Genomic DNA, 22,557 nt, shown 5'->3' with positions numbered 1-22,557 from the left:
AACTCAGTTAGACCCTGTCTCTAAATAAAATACAAAATAGGGCTGAGGATGTGGCTCAATGATTGAGTGCCCCTGAGTTCAATGCTCAGTACCCCCCCCCCCCAAAAAAAAAAAAAAGGAATGTTCATCTCAACGCTGGATATCAAATTGGTGAGTTATCTATTGTTTTGAATTATCCATGTGAGTTTTCACAATTCTCTCAGGAGACTTAGCCCTGTGAACCTGGAGAAACAGACAGTTGGGGCCTGTCTTGCTCTTCTTTGTCTTCAGCCTGAACAGCCTCATGTTCATGTTTCAAAATCACTTCTGCTTTTGAAAGTATTTGAGGGGCTCAAGCGGTAGCACACTCGCCTGGTGTGCGTGCGGCCCGGGTTCGATCCTCAACACCACATACAAACAAAGATGTTGTGTCCGCCGAGAACTAAAAAATAAATATTAAAAAATTCCCTCTCTCTCTCTTTCTCTCTCCCTCTCCCTCTCTCTCTCTCTCTCTCTCTCTCTCCCCCACTCTCTCTTTAAAAAAAAAAAAAAAAAAAGAAAGAAAGTATTTGAAAATCTCTAAACGGGATAGTTGTTAAATCTTCATTGGCTTCCTATTGCAAATCAGAAAAGCTTTTCAAGGAAATTATTGAGAGGGCACTTACTAACATTTTGATATGGGGGAAGGGGGTGGACTGGGGATTGAATCCAGGATTTTTTATTTTTTTATTTTTTTTTAAAGAGAGAGAGAGAGAGAATTTTTTAATATTTATTTTCTAGTTTTCAGCGGACACAACATCTTTGTTTGATCTTTGTTTGTATGTGGTGCTGAGGATCGAATCTGGGCCGCATGCATGCCAGGCGAGCGCGCTACCGCTTGAGCCATATCCCCAGCCCCAGATTTTTTATTTTTAGACATGGTCTTGCTAAATTGCTTAGGGCCTGGCTAAGTTGTTGAAGCTAGCTTTGAACTTGTATTCCTCCTGCCTTGCTGGGATTATAGGCATGTGCCACTGTGCCTGGCTCCAACAATTGTTAGTAAGAATAAGTTTCCTTAATGAAGCCTAGGTCATAGGTTCAGGACTCTCATGTGGTTCTTTTAACTATTACTGTACCAGCCTTGTCTCTGGAGTTTGTGATCCAGTACATGCTATCTAAGAGCTGCTGATTATGACTGAGTCAGTGGCTGTCTTCCCAGGGACTTTTTTTTTTTTTTTTTTTTTTTTTAATCAGGTGCAATTTAAGAACTTCTGTATGAGGTCTTATTTTAATTTTCTTAAAATACTGTTTGTTAACCTTTGGCTAACTTGTCTTCTTCTACCCCACACCCTCTTTCGGTGCTTCTTTTCCACCTTAGCTTTTGTACCCTTCTTGGGACATGCCTTTATACCTCTCCATTTTTGCATGATAACATTAATGGAAACAGACATCTTTGGGGCTCTAAGGAAATAAAGCATAAAAAAATGTAGTTCAGTTCTCCGTAGAAGTGAAAGGAAAGATGTGTTTAAAAAAAAATTAAAAAAAAAAAAAACTTCAAACATAAAGCTTTTCATTTCCATTCAGCTCTCCTTTTTACCCAAAAGCATTTCTGTTTTCTTACAGAATAGGCAACAGAATGTAGGGTAAATCAAAACTGAAAAATAAAGCTTTTAAAGAAAATACCTTTTAGTGTTTTAGACTACCTACTGTTGTTGTCTTCCAAGTGACAAGGGCCACTGTGGAGGAATACAGTATTGTTCATTCTTTTTTTGTATGTGTGTTTTCCTTTAAAAAATCTTTGGAATTGGTTGTGGTGGTGTACACCAGTGACTCAGGAAGCTGAGGCAGGAGGATCTCAAGGTTGAGGCCAGCCTTAGCAAGACCTTGTCTTAAAATAAAATGGATTGTGGATGTAGCTCAGTGGCAAAGCACCCCAGGATTCAATCCCCCCTAACCCCTTACCCCCTGCCAAAAAAAAAAAAAAAGTTTTTGGAACTAGGCATGTTGGGACACACCTGCAATCCCAGAAACTCTTAAGGCCAAGGTAAGAGGATCACAAGTTCCAAGGTAGCTTAGGCAGGTTAGTGAGACTCTGTCTCAAAAAAGGGGTGAGGGTGGGGCTGGGTATGTAGCTCAGTGGTAGAGTTTGTCTAATATGTATGAGGTCCTGAGTTCAGCATGGGGTGAGGGTGTCTTTGGGCAATTTAGGAGTAGGATGATTACTGTCCTATTGATGTGGATTTTGTTGTTGGAGGTGTGTAGGATCAAACCTGGGGCTTTGTGTAATGCATGCTAAGCAAACACTTTATCTTGAGACAGGTTCTCACTAAGTTGCTTAGGGCTTTGCTAAGTTGCTGAGGTTAGTTTTGAATTTTCGAACCTTTTGTCTCAGCCTCCTGAGTTACTAGGATTATAGGTGTCCACTACCACTCTGGACCCTTCTTCCCTTTTTAAAGGCATTCATTTATCTCTTTCTCTTGGCTAGGCAACTAAGGTGTTCCTAGTCCCTTAGGGGCTACAGTGTTCTTTGAGACTTTAGTCTATGTTCTTTACCGTTTCATATATTGGCCTTCCTTAACAACTCCACACCTCCTTTTTGCTCTCCTAGTCCAACGAGATTCCCTGACCAGCATGCAATCTGAGTCTGGTTTCTTAGGGTGGAAGAAATGATGCCAATAAAAACTAATCACATAGTGGCAACGTTTCTCAAACTTTTCAGTGCAACATAGTTCCCTGGTCTTCAATTATTATTTTTTTTTTTCTCTTTGGTTTGGGGTTTGTGGGGTTTGGTGGTGGTGGTGGTGGTGGTGGTGGTGGTGGTGTTTTTTTTTTTTTTTTGTACTGATGATTAAACCCAAGTTCACTTTACCATTGGGTCATACCCCCAGCCCTTATTTATTTATCTATCTATCTATCTATCTATCTAATTTTTCATTTATTTATTTATGTTGGTGCCAAGTATTGAACTCAGGAGCACTTGACCACTGGACCTCATCCGCAGCCCTATTTTGCATTTTATTTAGAGGCAGGGATGCTTGGTGCCTCACCATTGCTGAAACTGGCTTTGAACTCCTGAGCCACTGTGCCTGACTTTTATTTTTATTTTGAGACAAAGTCTTGCTGAGTTGCTTAGGACCTTGCTAAGTTACTGAGGTTAGCCTTGAACTTGTAATCCTCCTCCCTTAGCCTCCCAAATCACTGGGATTATAGGCGTGCACTACTATACCCAGCTTCCATGGCTTTTTACTAATCTTCCAGAACAACTGTTTTAGTAGAAGTGTAACTTGCTTTCTATGCTGCACTGTAACCATTACTTAGAGCCCTATCAAGACAGATATACCATCACAATAAAAGTTGGTATCTCCTACATGATGGTCATATTTCTTGAGAGACAAAATCATGGGCTCTGACTCCCATCTGGCAGACCATGTCCAGATTCTCTTCCTTAGCATCTGAATCCTTAGAGTAGTCCTTACCTTAAATGGTGATAATGATAAAGGATCATTGTGAATTCACACTGTGAATTAGTTAATGAAAGTTCCTTTTCTCTAAATAACTGTTTTAATATAGTTTATTAATAGCATGCACATGCTGAGAATTGAACTTAGGGTCTCACACATGCTGAGCATGTACTCCAGTCCCCACTTAATAATTTCTTTTCCCCCTTCCCGATGCTGGAGATGGAACCCAGGGCATCATCATGTTAGGCAAGTGCTCTACCACTGAACTACACCCCCAGTCTTCTTGATTACTTTTGATGGTGTAGGTAGTCCATAGTAAAGCTTTTACAAGTTTTTTGTTATAGACTTACTACCAAAATTGGAAACCAGTTAGGACAATATGAAAAGTCAGTTAACTGCTTATCCACCTATTTTATGCTAGTTGAGAAACATTCTTGGCTTCAGGGAGGGTTTGTGTCATTGCAGTTAGTTCTGGGTCTGACTTTGTCTTTCAGAATTCTTATTCCTTTCTAGTGTGGACCTTGTCCTTATGACTTTGAGTAGTTGTCTGAGGTTTGGGCCAGACAGAAGTAACAGCCAACAGGAGTTGTTAATAGAAGTTTGTAGGAATTTGAGTGGCTTTATAGAATCTTTCCTTGCAAGATCGTTCAATAATGTTTAAAAATAAAACAAATTGGTTTTGTGGTTTCTTCCTTTGCTTTTACCTTCAATTAACTTCCCCATCTTCTGTTTCTTTTTGGTTTCAATGGTTTACCACCACAATATGGCCACCAAGATGCATTTTCAGAGGCAGGAACTTAGTTGCCTTTGAAGAATTTCATGCCTAGTACCTACCTTTTCAGAAAGATGGCTTTGGGTAAAGAGTGTGACCTCTCCACATTAATAACAATTCTTTTTTTTTTTTTTTTTAAGAGAGAGAGAGAGTTTTTTTTAATATTTATTTTTTAGTTTTCGGCAGACACAACATCTTTGTTTGTATGTGGTGCTGAGGATCGAACCCGGGCCGCACACATGCCAGGCGAGCGCGCTACCGCTTGAGCCACATCTCCAGCCCCAATAACATAATTCTTAATTTTATACACCCTTCAGCTTTTTGTAGTCTCTTGTCCCAAAGCAGATATTACAAATGATTATTTTTGTTACCTGAAATTCAGCCTTATAAATCGTAAGTCATTATTTTGCTCTTTGTTGTGATATTTGGGGGCAAACATTTTTAAGCCTTTGAGTACTTCACTTCTCCATTTTTTAAATTGATGGTGTTTTAATATTAACTTTGAGATGTTAAATGCAGATTATCTTTAAGGTATTGTGTATTTAAAAACTGAGAGGGAGAAGTCTTTTTTTTGTTGCGGTGACATAGGGACCTTTCTTTGGAAAGAAGCTGCATATCTGAAGTCCTGATAAGAATAGGCATGACCCATTTACTTTTCTTTCCTTGGATTTTTAGAGTGAAGACATAGTCCAGAGAGGGAGGTATAAAGCTACAGGTATGAGCTAACTGCTGAATGGGTGTGCTGTGTGGCTTTTTAACCTTATTGCATGAGGCCTGTTGTGCAGATATATATATCTATATATATCTATATCTTTATCTATCTCTCTCTCTCTCTATATATATATATATGAAAAAGTTGCTTTCATAAAGGCAATGGCTTCTTTACTACATTATGAGATACAATTTGCAAAACATCTGTTCCAAGAAAGCTAGAAGTATTTTCTTGCTTGCTTGCTTCCTAAACTGGTTTGGGACTTGAAAATATGACTTGATTTGAAAGGTGGTCACAATTTGACAAGTCTATTATGTCAGGGTTAGTCACAGAAACTCCAGGGGAGGCTCTGAGCTTCTGCTTCTGCTGAGGAGACTAAATCACCGAAGAGGGTCTGTTTCTGGGTCTGTTTCTTTTTGCTAGTCGTTCTCTTTGGCACTGATGGGGGTAGGTAGGAATGGTTAAGCATGGGGAAAAGTGTAAAACTTTTTAGCTTTCAAGGTAGATCCTGGTTTTCCTTCCTTTGACCTTGTCATGCCCTCTCACTATACCATATGTGATAATTTTACTCGAAAAGCAACTTACAACAGATCACTAACACTTACTGCTTTAAAAAAATATATATATATATATATTTTTTAGTTGTGGTCGGACACAATACCTTTATTTATTTATTTTTATGTGGTGCTGAGGATTGAACCCAGGGCTTTGCACGTGCTAGGCTAGCTCTCTACCACAGAGCCACAACCTTAGCCCATAATTACTGCTTTTTAATACAGTGATTTTTTTTTTTTTTTTAAGATTTAGGAGAGAAAAAAATTTTATAATGTTATTTCTATACTTTTTACCTGCTCCCTTCAGGTTCAGAAATTTTTTACATTGTCTAGATATACTGATAAAACTCATCAGGGTTTTTTGGTTTAAGTTTTTCTTTCCTGTCACATTTTTTGCAACAACAAAAACTCCTACAAAGCAGGTCTTCACAAAGGTGATTACCAATTTGGGTCATTATATTTTGGCATATACCACAAAGCACTAGGTTGGGAGCTCTATTGACCCACTAATTATGTTAAAAGTACTCGATTTGGGGTGCTGGGGATATAGCTCAGTTGGTAGAGTGCTTGCCTAGCATGCACAAGGCCATAGGTTCAATTCCTAGCACAACAAAATAAATAAATAAAGTACTACATTAAAAAAAAATTAAGTTGTCAATGGACCTTTATTTTATTTATTTATATACAGTGCTGAGAATTGAACCCAGTCCCCTGCACATCCTAGGCAGATGCTCTATTACTGAGCCTCCACTCCAGCCCCTGTACTCAATTTTTGAAATGAATTCAAGTTCATAATTTTTAAAATGTTTTTTAGTTGTCAATGGACTTTTATTTCATTTATTTATATGCGGTGCTGAGAATTGAACCCAGTGCCTCACACATGCTAGGTAAATACTCTACCACTAAACCACAACCCCAGCCCCTCAAGTCCATAATTGTTTTAAACTAAAATTTTAAGTAACTCTGGTTCGTTATTTTCAGCTGGATATCAATTGCTTACTTTTCGGTATCCCATCTTGCATCTGTCAGCACCATCAGGGAAAAAATACCTAGTCTGTGGTTCTGACTATTCCTCCAGGTTTTTGCACTTTTGGTTTCCATATCAAACTTCTTTGATACTGGAGGTTGAATCCAGAGGCACTTTACCACTGAGCCACATCCCCAACCCTTTCAATTTTGAGCCAGGATCCTGCTAAGTTGCTGAGGTTAGTCTTGAATTTAGGATCTTCCTGCCTCGGTCTCTCAAATTGCTGGGATTATAGGAATAGGTCATTGCGCCCAGCTCATAGGTTCTCTTTTATAATTCAGTATTACACTCTAATCTCTTCTGTTCTCATATAACCAGACTTTGTTATTTCCCTTTACAAATGCACTTAGATTATTTGGGTGGATATCTAAAATCTGTTCACCTGTAATTGGACTCTGGTTACTTTAATCAAGACAGATTTTTGCACATGCTGCGTAGCCTTTTTAACTCAACATGCTTTTCTCTGCTGTTTCACCCTTTTGGCAAAACAAATGCCATAATTTCTAGCATTTCTCTCTTCTAGTCCAGTTTTACAACATTTTCCTGTTGAGTGTATTCCATTCCTATCTTCTAAATGCTATCTTACTTATGCTAGTAAGTGTATTTCTCATATCTATACAGTTTCTTTTTGATGACTTCCATATACACTGAACTCATAGTCTTGGGCATACTAGGCAAGTGCTCTACACTGAGCTACAGACCCAGCCCAATGATTCAGGTTTTTAATGTTATATCAGGCTTTTGTTCCTACCCTCTCATAATCAGGCTTTGAATTGTGATCCTTAAAAACAAGGTGGAGAATATTCAAGAAAAAAGAAAACTGAGGTAGATAACCAGAGAAAGAAGAATGAATTATGAAATTAAATTCAGAGCAAAAGGAAAGGTAAAAAGAGACTAATGGAAAGTTGAGGCCGCCTTTTGCAGCAAATCACTGGTTATAACTACTTCTGCCATCTCTTTTACTTCTGCCATCTCTTTTTTTCTAATGTGTTCTTTGTGGGAAAAGCCTGGAATGTATATCTAATTAAGAAATTAAAAAAAATCTTACAGGTAATTTTCTGTGTAACTGGCTTTTAATTCTACTTTTAAATTTCCCTTAATAGCTACATTTTTGTATTCCCACAGTTGTTTTTATTATTACTTAACTTTATAATCCTTTTCTAAAATTGAGTGACTTACGATTAATTTCTGTGGTTTCTTATCCCACAAGCATGCTAAATTTAATTTTATACTGAGATAACCCCTGTGATCTGCCTAAGAGATGTACTCTTCTTTATGTAATAACATTTTCATCTTATAGGTCTTTAAAGCAATTTTGCTTTATAAATTACAAAGTGGATTTTTTATAGCAGTATAAACACAGAATGTGTGGAACTCTATTCCCACTCTTTTAAAAACTTTTGTTTTTTTCCCCAGCAACCAAAAAATTTTATTCATTATAAGTAGTTACTCATAATATTGGGGTTCATTATGACATAATCATAAGACATGGAATATAATTTTCTACCCTTCAGTCCCTATTACTTCCCCTTCCCCTCCCCTAAAATGGTTTTATAAATTGGTGTTTCTGGAGTTTGAACCCATGCTAGGCAAGTGAACACATGAACACATGCCAGGCAAGTGAACACATGAACACATGCTAGGCAAGTGCTGTAGCTATATCCCCAGCCCTTGTAAATGTCTTTTTAACAAAAGTTCGGAAGGAGAAAAAGAAATGGCTTCAGTTTTCTTTTTTCTCTTTTTGGGAGTAGGCGGGGGGATTACAGGGAATTGAACCCAGGGAGTGCTTTATAAACATTGAGCTGCATCCCCAGCCCCTGTTTAATTTTTTTATATTAATATGGGGGTGTCTCACTAAGTTGAGGAGACCGACTAGTCTTGAACTTGCAATCCTCCTGCATCAGTTTCTGGAGTTGTTGGGAGTACAGGTTTCACCACCACTCCTGGCTTGAAAAAAATGTTTTTAAAATTTTCCTCTAAATCAGTGTTTCTCAGCTTGTGGCTTAGTAAATTATTTTTTTAAAAAAATATTTATTTTATTTTAGTTATCAGCGGATACAACATCTTTGTTTGTATGTGGTGCTGAGGATCGAACCTGGGCCGCACGCATGCCAGGCGAGCGCGCTACTGCTTGAGCCACATCCCCAGCCCAGTAAATATTATTATTAAGAAGTTTGCATCCTTTTATACACTGGGCATTGCCTGGTGACAAGAGTTAAGTCTCCCATGTTTATTCTTTTGTTATGATGTGATTCTGATTAATAGAGATATGATTAGAATTTAAGTGTTTTTAGTGAATAATTTAGGAATTCTTTTTCCAGGGCCTTATGTGTGATAGGTAATGCTCTACTACTGAACTACTGGGGCTCCAGCCCTTTTAAAGGAATTCCTAAATAAAACTAAGTTTGTTTTTGACTCACAAAGTTACAACTTGGTCCAGGTAGCTTTCTATAAGAGGGGTTATATCATCACCTGCAGTGTATATAGAAGAAACTAGGACAGACCTACTAGTAACCTAACCAGTCCCAGCTAGGGTTACCACCTTATGCCTGACAGTCAGGTCTGGGTGAATTGTACCATGTGTTGATCAGTTTCCTCTCATTTGCAATTTTTTTGTTTTTGTTTTTGTTTTTAAATAGAATGGAGGAGAGTTCTTCCTGTTTCTACCTCCACAGCAGCAAATCAACTGGGCCCAAGTCTCTGATAAAACAGAAAAAGCAGTTAACCTTCTCTTATAGTTCTAAATTCTGGATGTTGGAGAGAAGAACCAGCTGGTACCTTCCCAGGTCAGGTGTAGACAGGTGTCAACCATTGTTACACAGACCAGAACTTTTAGGCCTATGCCATCACATGTTGCCTTTTATTATTTTTTAAATTGTAACTCTGTATAGAACTAGGAATGTAGCTTTATAGCCTGCTTGCCTAGCATGCTGGAGGACCTTGGTTCTATCCCCAGCAGTTCAAAAAAGAAAAACTAACAAAAGTTCTATATGTTTAGGAGTTTTTTCATTACTTTTAAAATTATATATATATATATATATATATATATATATATATATATATATATTTAAACATATTAATGGACCTTTATTTTATTCATGTATTTATATGCAGTGCTGAGAATCAAACCTAGTGCTTCACATATAGTAGGCAAGTGCTCTACTACTGAGCCACAACCCCAGCCCTCATTACTTCTTTATAAAACTGAACATAACTTTGTTTTTGTTTTTTTAAAGTTCCCTATGTTGCAAACTGAGTTTGGGTCAAATGAAATATTTGCAGTAAGGCAATCCTGTGAATAAAAATGGAAAGAAAGCCTATGAAATTTGGGAACCTTCAGAAAGTTTGAAGTCACTGCCTAAATATTGAAATGCCACCATTTGTTGTTTGGAGGGATGTGGAGCTAAATTGAGAATGGGAGCACACATCTGCCTTGACTGCTAAGTATATCCATCTCTATTGCTCACCCATAATAGAATTTTGATGTGTACATTCATTTGTCTTGATTTTAGCAACAGTTCCCCCAATTTGGTGCTAGGGATCAAACCCAGGGCCTTGTCCATGCTTAAGCTCTATCACTGAGCTATATACTCTGGCCCTTAGCAGTAGTTTAAAGAGGGAGAGAATGAAGAGACTTAGCCTATATTTCTTTGTCCTTCCTGTTTATGTTTGAGTGTCCCTAATAGATCCAGTTCTTTTTCATTATTATTACTGGTGGCTTTTGTTTTTTGTTTCTTTAGAAAGATCAGTGAAAAACTGAAAAGACATTATTTTCTAGTATATTGTCAAGAAAGAGGAAGAATATTACTCTTCCCTTTTTACTTTCTGGCAAGTAAAATGATTTAGTAAAGAAATTTTTGCCTGTACCTGTTACTGAACCAAATAACACTGAGGAAACAACCATCAGGACACTTTAGTCTCAACACTGTGGAGAAAACAGGGTCAGTCCAGTTAGAGGTAGTTGTATGTGAGCAGCAAGTTTCTGGCAGCCAGTTTTACAACCAGCTTGGCCTCTATCCTGCTTCTCATGGCCTTACCTTCTTATGTGACTGTTCTGAGGTTAGTTTGGATCCAAACACTGTGCTCATTGCTGTCTTTGGCACATGGAAACTAAGTTTAAAGCCAAGCCAACAACTCAGTTCTTTAAAAATGTTTTCAGACCACACAAGGTGAATTGTTCATTTTCTTCAGGTAGTTTTAGGCTTTAGGGGACTTCATAAAATTATTCGCAGGGAGGAGTTTGAAGGATGTGGAACAAGTTTATTTCTTCTGCTCTGTTGGCCACTGCTATCTTCATGGATCTGACACTCTATTTATCTGACAGTGCACTTAGTACTGCTTCGCCAGGGAAAATCACACAAAACAACCCTGGCGCATCAGCACTTTCATTGTGTGCTGGGCTGAGCTTCCCTTCACATGGTCACATCCCCATTTTAATCCAGTACTCCCTTTCCGTGTCCCTACCCCAGACCTGTCTCTGTGGTACTTATTGCTGGCTTCCCTGAGCTCCTGTTTCCACTTTGTGTTTTTTGTGGAGCCCAGGAAGCTAAAGCTGTGTGTATTTGTGGATCAGACAAGTGCAGCAAGTTAATATCATTGGCTTCTGAAGGGGAGAGTGAGGTGATGGCTGCGTTTAAGTTGGATTTCCTTCCAGAAATGATGGTGGATCATTGCTCTTTGAATCCCAGTCCTGTGTAAGTATTTTTGTTGTCTAATTTTTATCATAAGCAGAGGAAATGGGCTGTTTTCCCCCCTCCCTTTCTTTTTAAAAATTTGATAAAAATGGTCACTTTTCTTAAAAGAGGGAGTAAAAATTTGGGAAATAAGCCAAAAATCTGAATTCTCTCATGCTATTATTTTCTATTTTAGTCTGATTTTGTCTCATAACTGCTAATTTCCTCCAGGCTATAACTAAGTTCTTTGTATATGACTAGCAACATCAGCTCAAGTGTTCTGGCTCCAATCTTTCAAGCTGTGTAGTGTTTCCACATATGATAGATTTCAAGGCTTTTTATTGTTTTGTTTTTTAACTATGGCTTTATTGCTTGGTAAGGGCATGCAGTTTCATTTTTGGGGGGAGGGAAAAGAAGAGTTTTACTTAAAACTTTTTAATTATCAAATTCTTAAACTCCTGTCACAGGGGAGACTAGTAGTTAGGATGTTTTTAGTACTATATATAGCATTCTGTATTGAGATGCAAAGTGTAATACTAGACCTTGATATCCCCCCCAAGTTTAATAGAAAATAAGGCTTATTAGCACATGATTTCAGGAATCTCAGATTTATCTCTATCTTCCAAAAAAAATTTTTAAAGTGGATTAATCTCAGTTGTCAGTTTGCCAAATAAATTGTGAATGTGGGAATGAGAAACTTTGTTAGTTTGTAAGAGTGCAAGAACTGCATTGTACAGAGCTAAAATGCTCACTTGATCCTGAGTTACAGGGAACCCGAATTCTGGACTTGGCAGAGAACTGTCCATTTCCAATCCCCTGAGTTTGGTCAAAGTCTATCTTTAAGATTTTACTCACTTTAGGCTCAAATAAATGAGCTGGAGGTTATTCAAAGCCAAAAATATTAAATGATAGATCATTCCCTAAATAACAGGTGTTAGGGGGCTGGGGTTGTGGCTCAGTGATAGAGCACTTGCCTAGCATGTGAGAAACACTATGTTTGATCCTCAGCACTGCATAAAAATAAATAAATAAAGGTATCATGTCCAACTACAACCATATAATATAAACAGATGTTAGTGCAAGTCTGTGAGGTTAGGTTTCCATGTGTGAATCAGTCTGACCTGGGACTAGGAATAACAAGTGTGGTTAATAGCAAGATATGTTGTGGAATAATTTTGTGGGGGTCTCCAAGTTAGCCATCTTGCTCTTTTGAAATGGATCCTGTGCCTTCTCTGCAAGTTTCCTAAACAATGGTAATTTTAATGTGTCTTTTATTACAGGTCTTTACTACCAAATGCTATTTGGTAATGAAAGTACGGTATCATCATAAAAACATAGTATGTAGTAAAAGGATATTTGATTCCTAGAAAGAGGATTTTGTGGCTCAAATTGTCTTTGCATTGTAACACTTTTTCTATATGCTTTGCCTCTGTCTGGTGTTCAGTCTCTCAGATGCAGTTTTTTTCTCATCCAGTTTTCTCATCTTTTAAGAATTTGGACTGATTAAGTATCCCTGAGGTCTGGACCATGGATCACTGCATGAATATCACCTGGAACTTAAAAATCTAAGGATACTTATGTTAGAGTAGGATTCAAAACTCTGTATTTTATTATTTATTTATTTATTTGTGCTGGGTATTGAACCCAGGGCCTGGTGTATACTAGGCAAGCACTCTACCAACTGAACTATATTCCCAGTCCCTAAAACTCTGTATTTTAATAAGTATAATGTGAAGTTTTAATGGACACTACAGTTTGAAACTAATGGCCTTAATACAGGGATTCTGAGTTAGAATTAACTGAGAATGGAGTGTCAATATTTTCCCAGTGCATTTGCATCTGTTTTAGTCCTCCATTTTCACCAAAACTTTGTTAGATTAATTGGGCTTAGTCTGTTGCTTCTGTGTTAAGGAAGAGGAAACCAGTTAAGAGAGAGACCCAGTTGGCTCGTTTTAGAATAACTGATATCAATTTTTGGCCTAAAATATAAGTTTAATGATACCTTTTCTAAAATTTTTGCTCACTGGATAGGTTAACCGTCAACTCTTCCCATTGTCACAAGTCCTTGGACCCACCCACTCCCACAAGAATAGTACACAAAACCACCACAAAGACAGTAAGTTGCCTTCAAGAAGAAAGTGTTGTTTTGTTGCTTGGGGTTGAACCCAGGGCCTCATGCATGCTAAGCGAGCACTCTACCACCATGAACATCCCTAACACCAGAAGAAGGTTCTTGAGGATGATGTGTGCTTACAATCTCTTGGATTCTCTTTTTTCTCTATTCAGTAAAGCACTACTTTAGCTGTAAGCTAAATCAGAGTTTTTATTGCTGAAATGATTTTGTTGGAAATATAATAGAGCTTGTGTCTTAATTCAGAATTCCTTTACAATAAAGAAGCAATGAAGGAGCTCTAGAAGCTCCTGGGAGCCTGGGCCCTTATTCCTTTCTTTTTTATAATCAATATCATTGATTCTACTTTGGTAACTCTTAAGCTTCCACTGATTCCTCTTACTTTTCTTACACCCTAGGATATGGATAGTTTCCAAAAGTTATATCTCAAGCCTCCCCCACCCCCCCCAGCTCTCCCACTGCTCAAAGGAGCACTGATCTGTTTCTCTGCTTCTCAGATCTATGACTTTTTATAAAAACCAGTGGAGTGGAGGATGGGGATAAGGGAGAGGGAAGAAGGGGGGAAAATTAAAAAAAAAATTAGAAAAAATGCCTTGTGCTGGGGATGTGGCTCAAGCGGTAGCGCGCTCGCTTGGCATGCGTGCAGCCCAGGTTCGATCCTCAGCACTACATGCAAAGATGTTGTGTCTGCCAAGAACTAAAATAAATAAATATTTAAAAATTCTCTCTCTCTTTAAAAAAAAAAAAGAAAAAGAAAAAATGCCTTGTGCTGGTAAGAATATATCACAATGAAGCCCACTGTTAATGTATAATTCATCAATAAAAAGAAAAAAGAAGAATTAAAACAGCTTATCAAACATTTCCATCAGAAGTCTTCCTCTCAAAAAACAATGTCCCAAAGTGCCTGAACTAGAACCCAAGTTATACTGACCTCTTACTCTTCTCAAGTCTGTTTTTTCCCTTTCTAATGTACGCTATCTCATTCCTCCCCTCTGCGCTTGGACCTTATCAATTTTTCATCACCCTTTAGGCTTTCATTTCTCATGCCATATAATGCTTCCCAGTTTCCTAGACCATTTGGCTTAAATGCCCCCACACACCTTCCCCCTCCTCCAAATAAAGTAAAACTATATTTGTCACATATTTCACAGAATTTTTCTACATTTGTTAAAGGATTCTTGGAGTCTTATAGTTGTGTCCTTTGACTTTTGCAGTGCCATTGTCTCCAGGGTAGGTATTGCTCAGTTTTTTTTTTTTTTTTTAGAGCTTAGTAGTGGGTAGAATCTGGTACTATAGTAAGAACTTGGAAAGTACAGTTCATCTGTCTACCCTTTGAGGATTTTGTTTTGTTTGGGTAGTAGATGATTGCAAAGATTTTCTTTTACCTCAGGGGAGAAGGCTGAAAACCTTCAAACGCATGTAGTTGTGCTGTTATTGGATGTGAACTTAAAAACCTATGTGAACTGGGCATATAGCTGTAATCCCAGAGGTTAGGGAGGCTGAGGCAGGAAGATCGCAAGTTCAAAGCCAGCCTCAGCAACTTAGAGAGGCCCTAACTCAGTGAGACTCTGTCTTTAAATAAAATACAAAAAAAAGGGTTTGGGATGTGGCTCAGTGGTTAACTGCTCCTGAGTTAAGTCCCTGGTACCCCCCAAAACAAAACAAAACAAAACAAAACAAAAAAACAACACCCTATGCCAGTAGCATTAACGTTATATCCCACATGACAGAAAGGTCTTATCCAAATAAAAATTACTTTTTTTATAGAATATACAAATATTCTGTCTTGTTCTCACTAGAGAACATGTGGAAAGAAACCTGGGCCTGTGTTTCTGGGGTCCTTTTATTTGCATGCATTTCTCTCTCAGTTTTTTCACAGCCCAGTATGTGAGCCATAGGGATATATCTGGTGGTAGGTAGTAAGTGGAATCTGGAATGCAGTGAGTGTTATGCCTGTAGGAGGTGGAGCGATTGGTTGCTCTCTGAAAATTTTCTGTGTGAGTAATGAGTAAAGAGAAATAAAAAGTTAACAAGAGAGTGGCAAAATAAATAATGAAAGGTCTCAGAAATTTTATGTATTTATTTAGCACTAGGGATTGAGTCCAGGGGCATTGAACCACTGAGCCACATCTTCAGTTCTTTTCATTTTTTATTTTGAGATAGGGTCTCACTAAATTACTTAGCACCTCGCTAAGTTGGCAAGGCTGGTGTTGAACTTGTGGTCCTCCTGCCTCAGCCTCCTGAGTAGCTGGGATTACAGGCATGTGCCACTGCATCCAGCCAGAAATTATTTTTAAACAGGTGTGAAGGTCATATTTGTTAACCCTTTGTCTGGAAGGAGGACAGATCAGACACCCACTCAAGTTGACATATACCAAGGGATTTTTGAAGGACGCATGTAGAGTATAATGTAGAGTATATGTAGAGTAGAGTATAATGTTAATTAGGAGCTCTGCATCTGGAAGACCTGGAAACCCCATGTATCTCACCCCAGGATACATGTTCCGCTCACTTTGCATGTGCTGCTGCTTCTACTCTTTTTTTTTTTTTTTTTTTAAAGAATGTGAGAGAGGGAGAGAGAGAGAGAGAGAGAGAGAGAGAGAGAGAGAGAGAGAGAGAATTTTAATATTCATTTTTTAGTTATCAGCAGACACAACATCTTTGTTTGTATATGGTGCTGAGAATCGAACCCGGGCCGCACGCATGCCGGGCGAGCGCGCTACTGCTTGAGCCACATCCCCAGCCCCTGCTTCTACTCTTTACCCGACTTATAACTTCAGTTTACATTATGGCTTGGCTTTGCTGTCATCCTTCCATCCTGTCTTAGGGTATGGAATTCACATACCGTAAAAGTTACCCTTTAAAAATTATTTTTTAAAAAAGTAGGTTTTTAAAGTGCATTTACAAAGTTTTAAAGTATATTCACAAATTCAGCTCTAATTTCTTTCTTTCTTTTTTTTTAAAGAAAGAATGAGAGAGAGTGAGAAAGAGGGAGAGAGAGAGGATTTTTTTTTAATATTTATTTTTTAGTATTTGGCGGACACAACATCTTTGTATGTGGTGCTGAGGATTGAACCCGGGCTGCACGCATGCCAGGAGAGCACGCTACCGCTTGAGCCACATCCCCAGCCCCAGCTCTAATTTCATTCTCATCACCCCCGAAGCCCTAAACCCATTAGTAATACTGATGTAAAAATCATTAATTTTCCTTCCTCTTTTTTTTTTTTTTTTTTTTTGTACTAGGGATTGAACCCAGAAGCACTTTACCACTGAACTATATCCCAGTTCTTTTCATTTTTTATTTTTGAGACAGGGACATGGTATATTACTGAAGCTCATTTGAACTTGTGATCCTCCTGGCCTCAGTTTCCTGAGTTGCTGGGATTACAGGTGTGCATCTCTTTGTACAGCCTCACTCCCCTCTTCTTCCCATCCCCCGTTCCTTGAAACCACTAATGTATTTTCTGTCTATACATTTGCCTGTTCTAGACATTTCATGTAAATGGAACCACATAATACACGTTATTTGTCTCATTTATTGCTTCTGCTGCTAGAAGCAGAAACAAAAAGATGGGGGTTGCTGTCATGCCTTTCCTTTCCACCTTTTCTTCTCCCTTCACTGTTGTAGAGCCTGATTTTCCTACATCAGGGCTGGCACTACTACCAAAGAAGATAAGAATTTCAGTCTTGCCTCTTAGAAATAACAGGGACACTATAAACACATCTCCAGGGGTTGCTAAATTCACTGACTCTTAAATGGGCATAATAAGTACACATAATCCTTCACTCTGTATATTCCATGGAGTGAGGAGATAGGCACAAATTTGAGAATGTATCTATTGAGAATATATCTGGTGATATATAGAGTAAATTGGCGATGTGGAATTCTAGGCAGTATCATACTCAAGAGTCTTATCTCCAGTAGCTTTTTTATTTTGTGATTACTTTGAACCTTAACAACATGTATACTGAAAGTATGTGGAAGAGGAGAATGGAAAGCATTATTGCTCATCTCTTTATGCAGTTGAGGTTTGTAGCAGTTGAGAAGGTTTGTGGCTGTTTATACTCTGTGCGTGTACAGGTATGCATGTGGTTGCTTCTCTCTCAGTATGTCTATTGCCTGTAATACTAATATAAAAATCGTTAATTTTCCTATATCGTCTTTTTTTATCTTGGTGTCACCTTTATTTTTTAACCTCTATTTTATTTATTTCCATGTGGTGCTGTGGATCGAACCCAGCACCTTGTACGTGCTAGGCAAGTGCTTTACCACTGAGCCACAACCCTAGCCCATCTCTTTCATTTTTTTTTTTTTAAAAACAGTACCCGGTGCATTATTATTTTTTTTCTATTTATTTTTCAGTTTTTGGTGGACACAACATCTTTATTTTATTTTTATGTGGTGCTGAGGATCGAACCCAGCATCCTGCACATGCCAGGCGAGCGTGTTACCGCTTGAGCCACATCCCCAGCCCCTTTTCATTTTTAACTCATGAACTCCCAAGAAAATACTGTGTTTTTCTTACTCAGATGTATACCACATCAACCAATGTATAAGTAAGTGCCCAGTATTTATTGGAGGAAGGTATAAGTCAGTACCCCAGCTGCATAATATTCACAGCATCGTGAGCCTGTATGATTTGCTGCATCTGGGCAGTGCTTATCAAACTGGTGAGCCATCTCATTTCTCACACCCTTGTAAAATAAAATGAAAACGATCAATGCATGAGCTTTTATTTTGTATTTATTATCATTAGATTGAATAACGTCTAAAATGTCTCACCAATTTTTATTAAAAATTTTCTAAAGGATTAATTTGAAGATTATTTCTGTTCCTTGGACCTAGCTTTGAATAACACTGCTCTAGGGGATTCTTCTGACTGTTGAGTTGGCATATCAAGGTGGAAGGGTGGTTCATAGAGTAGGTGGACTTTAAGAAATAGAGATTTGCAGAGTAAAAGAAGAGAAAATGAGAACACATGTCTAGAATCCTGAGTCTTCATTGATTTTTGAATAAACTATTACATTGTCTTTCCTTTTGCACTAAACGAAGATGTAGAAAATTTAGAAATAACACACAAACACAGAAGCAAAGGACAAACCAGGAGATTCTGCCTACAGTGTAATACAAATTAATAAATTCCTGCCTAGGGCTGGGGTTATGGCTCAGTGGTAGAGCACTTGCCTGGCATGTGTAGGCACTGGGTTCAATCCTCAGCACCACATTAAAATAAATAAATAAAATAAAGACCTATCAACAACTAAAAAAGCAAAACAACAAACTCCTGCCTCTTTCGAAATAGCTACTAGCTTCCTTATCATTGTAATATATTTGAGCACCGTTGGGATTCTCTGTTATCCCTCCCTAGAATAGAAATATGAAGAAAGAATAGCAATATTTAATAAAATGCTATTAAAACTAGTAATTAAAGTTGTTCAGGGCAGTTTATAGGAAATGATACCCATTGTGGTTTCACTAGTCATGGGGCTGTTTTCATCAGTGTAGCCTGGTTTCTTTTGGAACATTAAAATTAAACTTCTAAAAGCAGTTACATTATATTTTTGCAGTGACTTCCAATACATGGGGTGGGTTTTTTGTTTGTTTTGTTTTTTCTTCCGTGTGTGTGTGTGTGTGTGTGTGTGTGTGAGTGATTTAGTTATTTGGTATCAGGGATTGAACTCAGGTGCTTAACCACTGAACCACATCCACAGCCCCCTGCCTTTTTGGTGGGGGGATACCAGGGATTGAACTTAGGGGTACTCAACCATTGAACCACATCCCCCCAAGCCCTATTTTGTATTTTATTTAGAGACAGATACTCATCGAGTTTCTTAGCACCTCGCTTTTGCTGAGGCTGTCTTTGAACATGCGATCATTCTATTTTGAAACAGGGTCTTGCTAAGATGCTTAGGGTCTCACCAAGTTGCCTAGGCTGACCTCAATTTTACAGTCTTCTTCCCTCAGGCTCCAGAGTTGCTGGGATTACAGGCATGCACCACTGTGCCTGGCCAACACATAGTTTTTAAAAACAAAAACAAAGGTGCTTTGGTCCTGTGGCAATCAAATAATCACAAGATATGATCACTTCTTTTAAATTTGAGAGTCCTCTTTGTGTACAACACTCATTTTGGCAGGTTTAATTGCTTAAACAGGGAATTGTGATGAGTAACAAGAAATTCCTCCCTTCCTACATCTGAATGCTAACTTTGAACCAGGCCCCATGCCAGATGTGCTATAAGAATGAATAGGAAATAAGAACCTTTCCTGCCTTCAAGGAGCGGACAGTCCTTGGGAAAGGTGAATACAGGCAGATAATGCAAAAAAAAAAAAAAAAAAAAGCTGTTAAATATATATAGTAAAGATGGAAATTTAGTGCTGTTGAGTCCTAGGATGCACCTAACTAGTTAACCTGCAAGAATATGGGAATCTTCACAGATGTAAGAACAAGAGTTGATCTACAAGCCATTTATAGTATTTGACATTTAGTTAGTGCTAGATTACTAGCAAAGGGGATGTGAGAATAAACCCTGTGGGTGTTCAGTTATATGAGATCTGGCATTTATTAAAAGAGGTTGAACTACTTTTATAGATTCAGCATTCTTAAGGATCTTCAAATACTATTCAGAAGATAACAGTGGTAGAAAAACTTATAAAGAAAACTAGCATTTTATTTAAGATTGGGTGTTGAAACCTGAAAAATTTGAATATAAACTACATAGTTTCTGGATTAAGCAGTAAATACTAAAAGGAAAGCTTTTTTTTTTTTTTATTTAAATTGTTAATGATTTGGAAAAATGTTAAGAGTAAGAAAGACCTCTGAACAGTGGTAGGAGGACTTTGAAATAGATGGTTCCTTTTTTTTTTTTTTAAAGTGGTCCTGAGGATCAAACCCAGGTCTTATGCATGATAGGCAAGCAAGAACTCTACCTCTGAGCCATATCCCCAGCCCTTGAGTTGGAAATATTTATAAAACAAGAAACCTCCTAGGTTCTTGGCAGTGGTAGGAATAGAAGTGAAGATAGGAAAACAAGATTGTTACTAGTTTGATGTAGTAGGATGCAGGAGGAATTTATGGACTTGAAAATGGTTGCAGTTGGTAAGCAAGTCCAACTTGTAGGAAGAGTACTATGTTCGGTAACTTCGGAAAAGGCTAGGATGATAGCAGCTTTGTTTATATTACAATCACTTTTGGAAATTTAAGATGCAGAGCTTTGTTTTGGTCCAGGAACCTAACTCAAGAGCAGTAGGATTAAGCATAAGACAGCCAGCTTTCTCCTTTCTTCCGTCCTTTCCTTCATATTGAACCCAGGAGTGCCCTCTTTATATTTTAAGACAGGGCCTCACTATGCTACATAGATCTTCACTACATTGCTGAGTCTGGCTTTGAACTGGCGATCCTCCTGCCTCAGCCTCCCAAACCTCTGGGATTAAAGGCTTGTGCATTTGTGCCCAGCTTTGAATGCTGGTATGTAGTCAGTTCTAGTTTCGGCCTTAGAAATCAGGTGCTTCTGTTTTAACATCTCCTGAAAGAAGACTTTAACCTGACATTTTATACTTTGAAGAGACCTTACTTGTATCTGTAACGAATAGGCTTTTGTTTTTTTATGGACATTTTAAAAATGCTTCTGTTTAACTATGCTTAAATGTTATTAAAACTGGATTTTGCTTTAGGAGCTTTACCTGGTAAGTTCTTCTGAGAAATGTCATGCTAGATCAAATATAAGTGATGTTTCAGTTCCTAGGTTTTAACAATCTAGAGGGTCCTAATCAGAGCATTGACTTAAGTTTGGCATCTAATGTAATGGGGTAGCCGTGTTGAGGGTGGACCAGGGAGCTCTAGTAAGTTGAATAGAGGTAGTGAACAAAGTAGAATTTTTTTCCTCGTGCTTTTTCATAACGTAGTTGAGATCTCTGAAGAAAAGATAACTCCCTCCTGAAAGAACTTGAATATTTAATAGAAATTTCATTTTTCTCTCAATGTAGCTCCAAGAAAATGAACGGCACCCTGGACCACCCAGACCAACCAGATCTTGATGCTATTAAGATGTTTGTGGGCCAGGTTCCGAGGACCTGGTCTGAGAAAGACTTAAGGGAACTCTTCGAACAGTATGGTGCTGTCTATGAAATCAACGTCCTAAGGGATAGGAGCCAAAACCCTCCTCAGAGCAAAGGTGAGGGCTTTGGGTTTTTACATGTAAGTCCCACCATGTGCCTTTTATCTCTCATTGCCAGAATGCTTCTGTGATCATTTAGGGGAAAAGACTGTCCTTTTATTAGGAGATCTATTTTCCAATGCAAACACATTTAATAGCTTATAAATAATATTAAGGTAACATCATGAGAATAAACTGAATTTTAGGTCTGTGCTGTCCTTTGTGAGAACTCTAAATTCAAGAGACAGATCTGTGTGTCTCATTTGATCAAATAAAAGTCAACCAGCCACGTAAATTTTTTTTAGTGCTTTGACTTGAGTAAGCTGAAAGATACTGTCCATGTACCCAAGGATTTCTTGTTAGTATTATAGAGGCCATTCAGGAAGAACTTGTTTAGGCAACTTGTTTGTTGTAGCTTATAAATGTAGAGGGAAAAAAAATGGCTACCAGAAATACCAGCAGAATGAACATAAGACTGATGGTAGATGGGCATTAACTTCGCTTTATACACACAGACATTTCTTATTTTCCAAATGATCAATTTCAGAGTAATTTTTTGTGAAAGCTATTCTGTGGTGCAAATGCAAGCAAGCATGATTGTCATGTTTGAAACTAGCTTACTATATCTTAGGATCTTAGAGCAGAGGAATTATTTCTCTTTGTGACATAGTTAACAAAAATATAAAGTATTGTATTTTCTGAAAATGACTGGCAATATAACATTCAGTAATTTTAAATCTTAACTACACCATGATTTCAAAAAAAATCTTTTTTTGTATTTTGGCTGTACTGGGGATTGAACCTGGGATGCATGCTAGGCAAGCACTTTTCCACTGACTGAGTTATATCCCTAGTTACTCTGTATTGTATTTCATGGGAATATGGGAGCATCAGAACATTGAAGCCCAAGATTTCCAAGATATACCTTCCCACTCTCCAATAAAAACAAAGAACAAAATTTATAGATTTACAGACAGCATCAAGTGCTATTAAAAGCTTAATTATATTTAATGAGAACTAAGAGTCCCCCTGCCCCCCCTCCCCCCACCAAAAAAATGTTACGGGGTCCTTGCTCTTAAGTCATTTTAGAATTTAATGAATGTATGAGGCATGTG

General features: G+C 37.9%; 1 protein-coding gene across 14 annotated transcripts in view; it reads left to right on the top strand.

The window, feature by feature from the left end:
* Celf1 (CUGBP Elav-like family member 1) overlaps nt 1-22,557 on the top strand; it is a 91,875-nt gene that overhangs the window by 41,095 nt on the left and 28,223 nt on the right. For 12 of the 14 annotated variants that reach the window (XM_076847215.1, XM_076847214.1, XM_076847223.2 and 9 more), the window contains exons 1-2: nt 11,063-11,178; nt 21,273-21,460. In XM_076847215.1, the coding sequence (XP_076703330.1) occupies nt 11,108-11,178; nt 21,273-21,460 (259 nt within the window). In that variant the 5' untranslated portion in view covers nt 11,063-11,107. Of the gene's footprint in view, nt 1-4,866; nt 4,907-11,062; nt 11,179-21,272; nt 21,461-22,557 lie in introns of those variants that run through there. The other 2 variants (XM_076847224.2, XM_076847225.2) reach the window with 2 other exon arrangements.

This window comes from Callospermophilus lateralis, chromosome 2 (assembly GCF_048772815.1).
Source record: "Callospermophilus lateralis isolate mCalLat2 chromosome 2, mCalLat2.hap1, whole genome shotgun sequence".
Classification (NCBI taxonomy): domain Eukaryota; kingdom Metazoa; phylum Chordata; class Mammalia; order Rodentia; family Sciuridae; genus Callospermophilus; species Callospermophilus lateralis.
The sequence above is the reverse complement of the archived record's forward strand: the minus strand, read 5'-3'. Positions and strand labels throughout refer to the sequence as shown.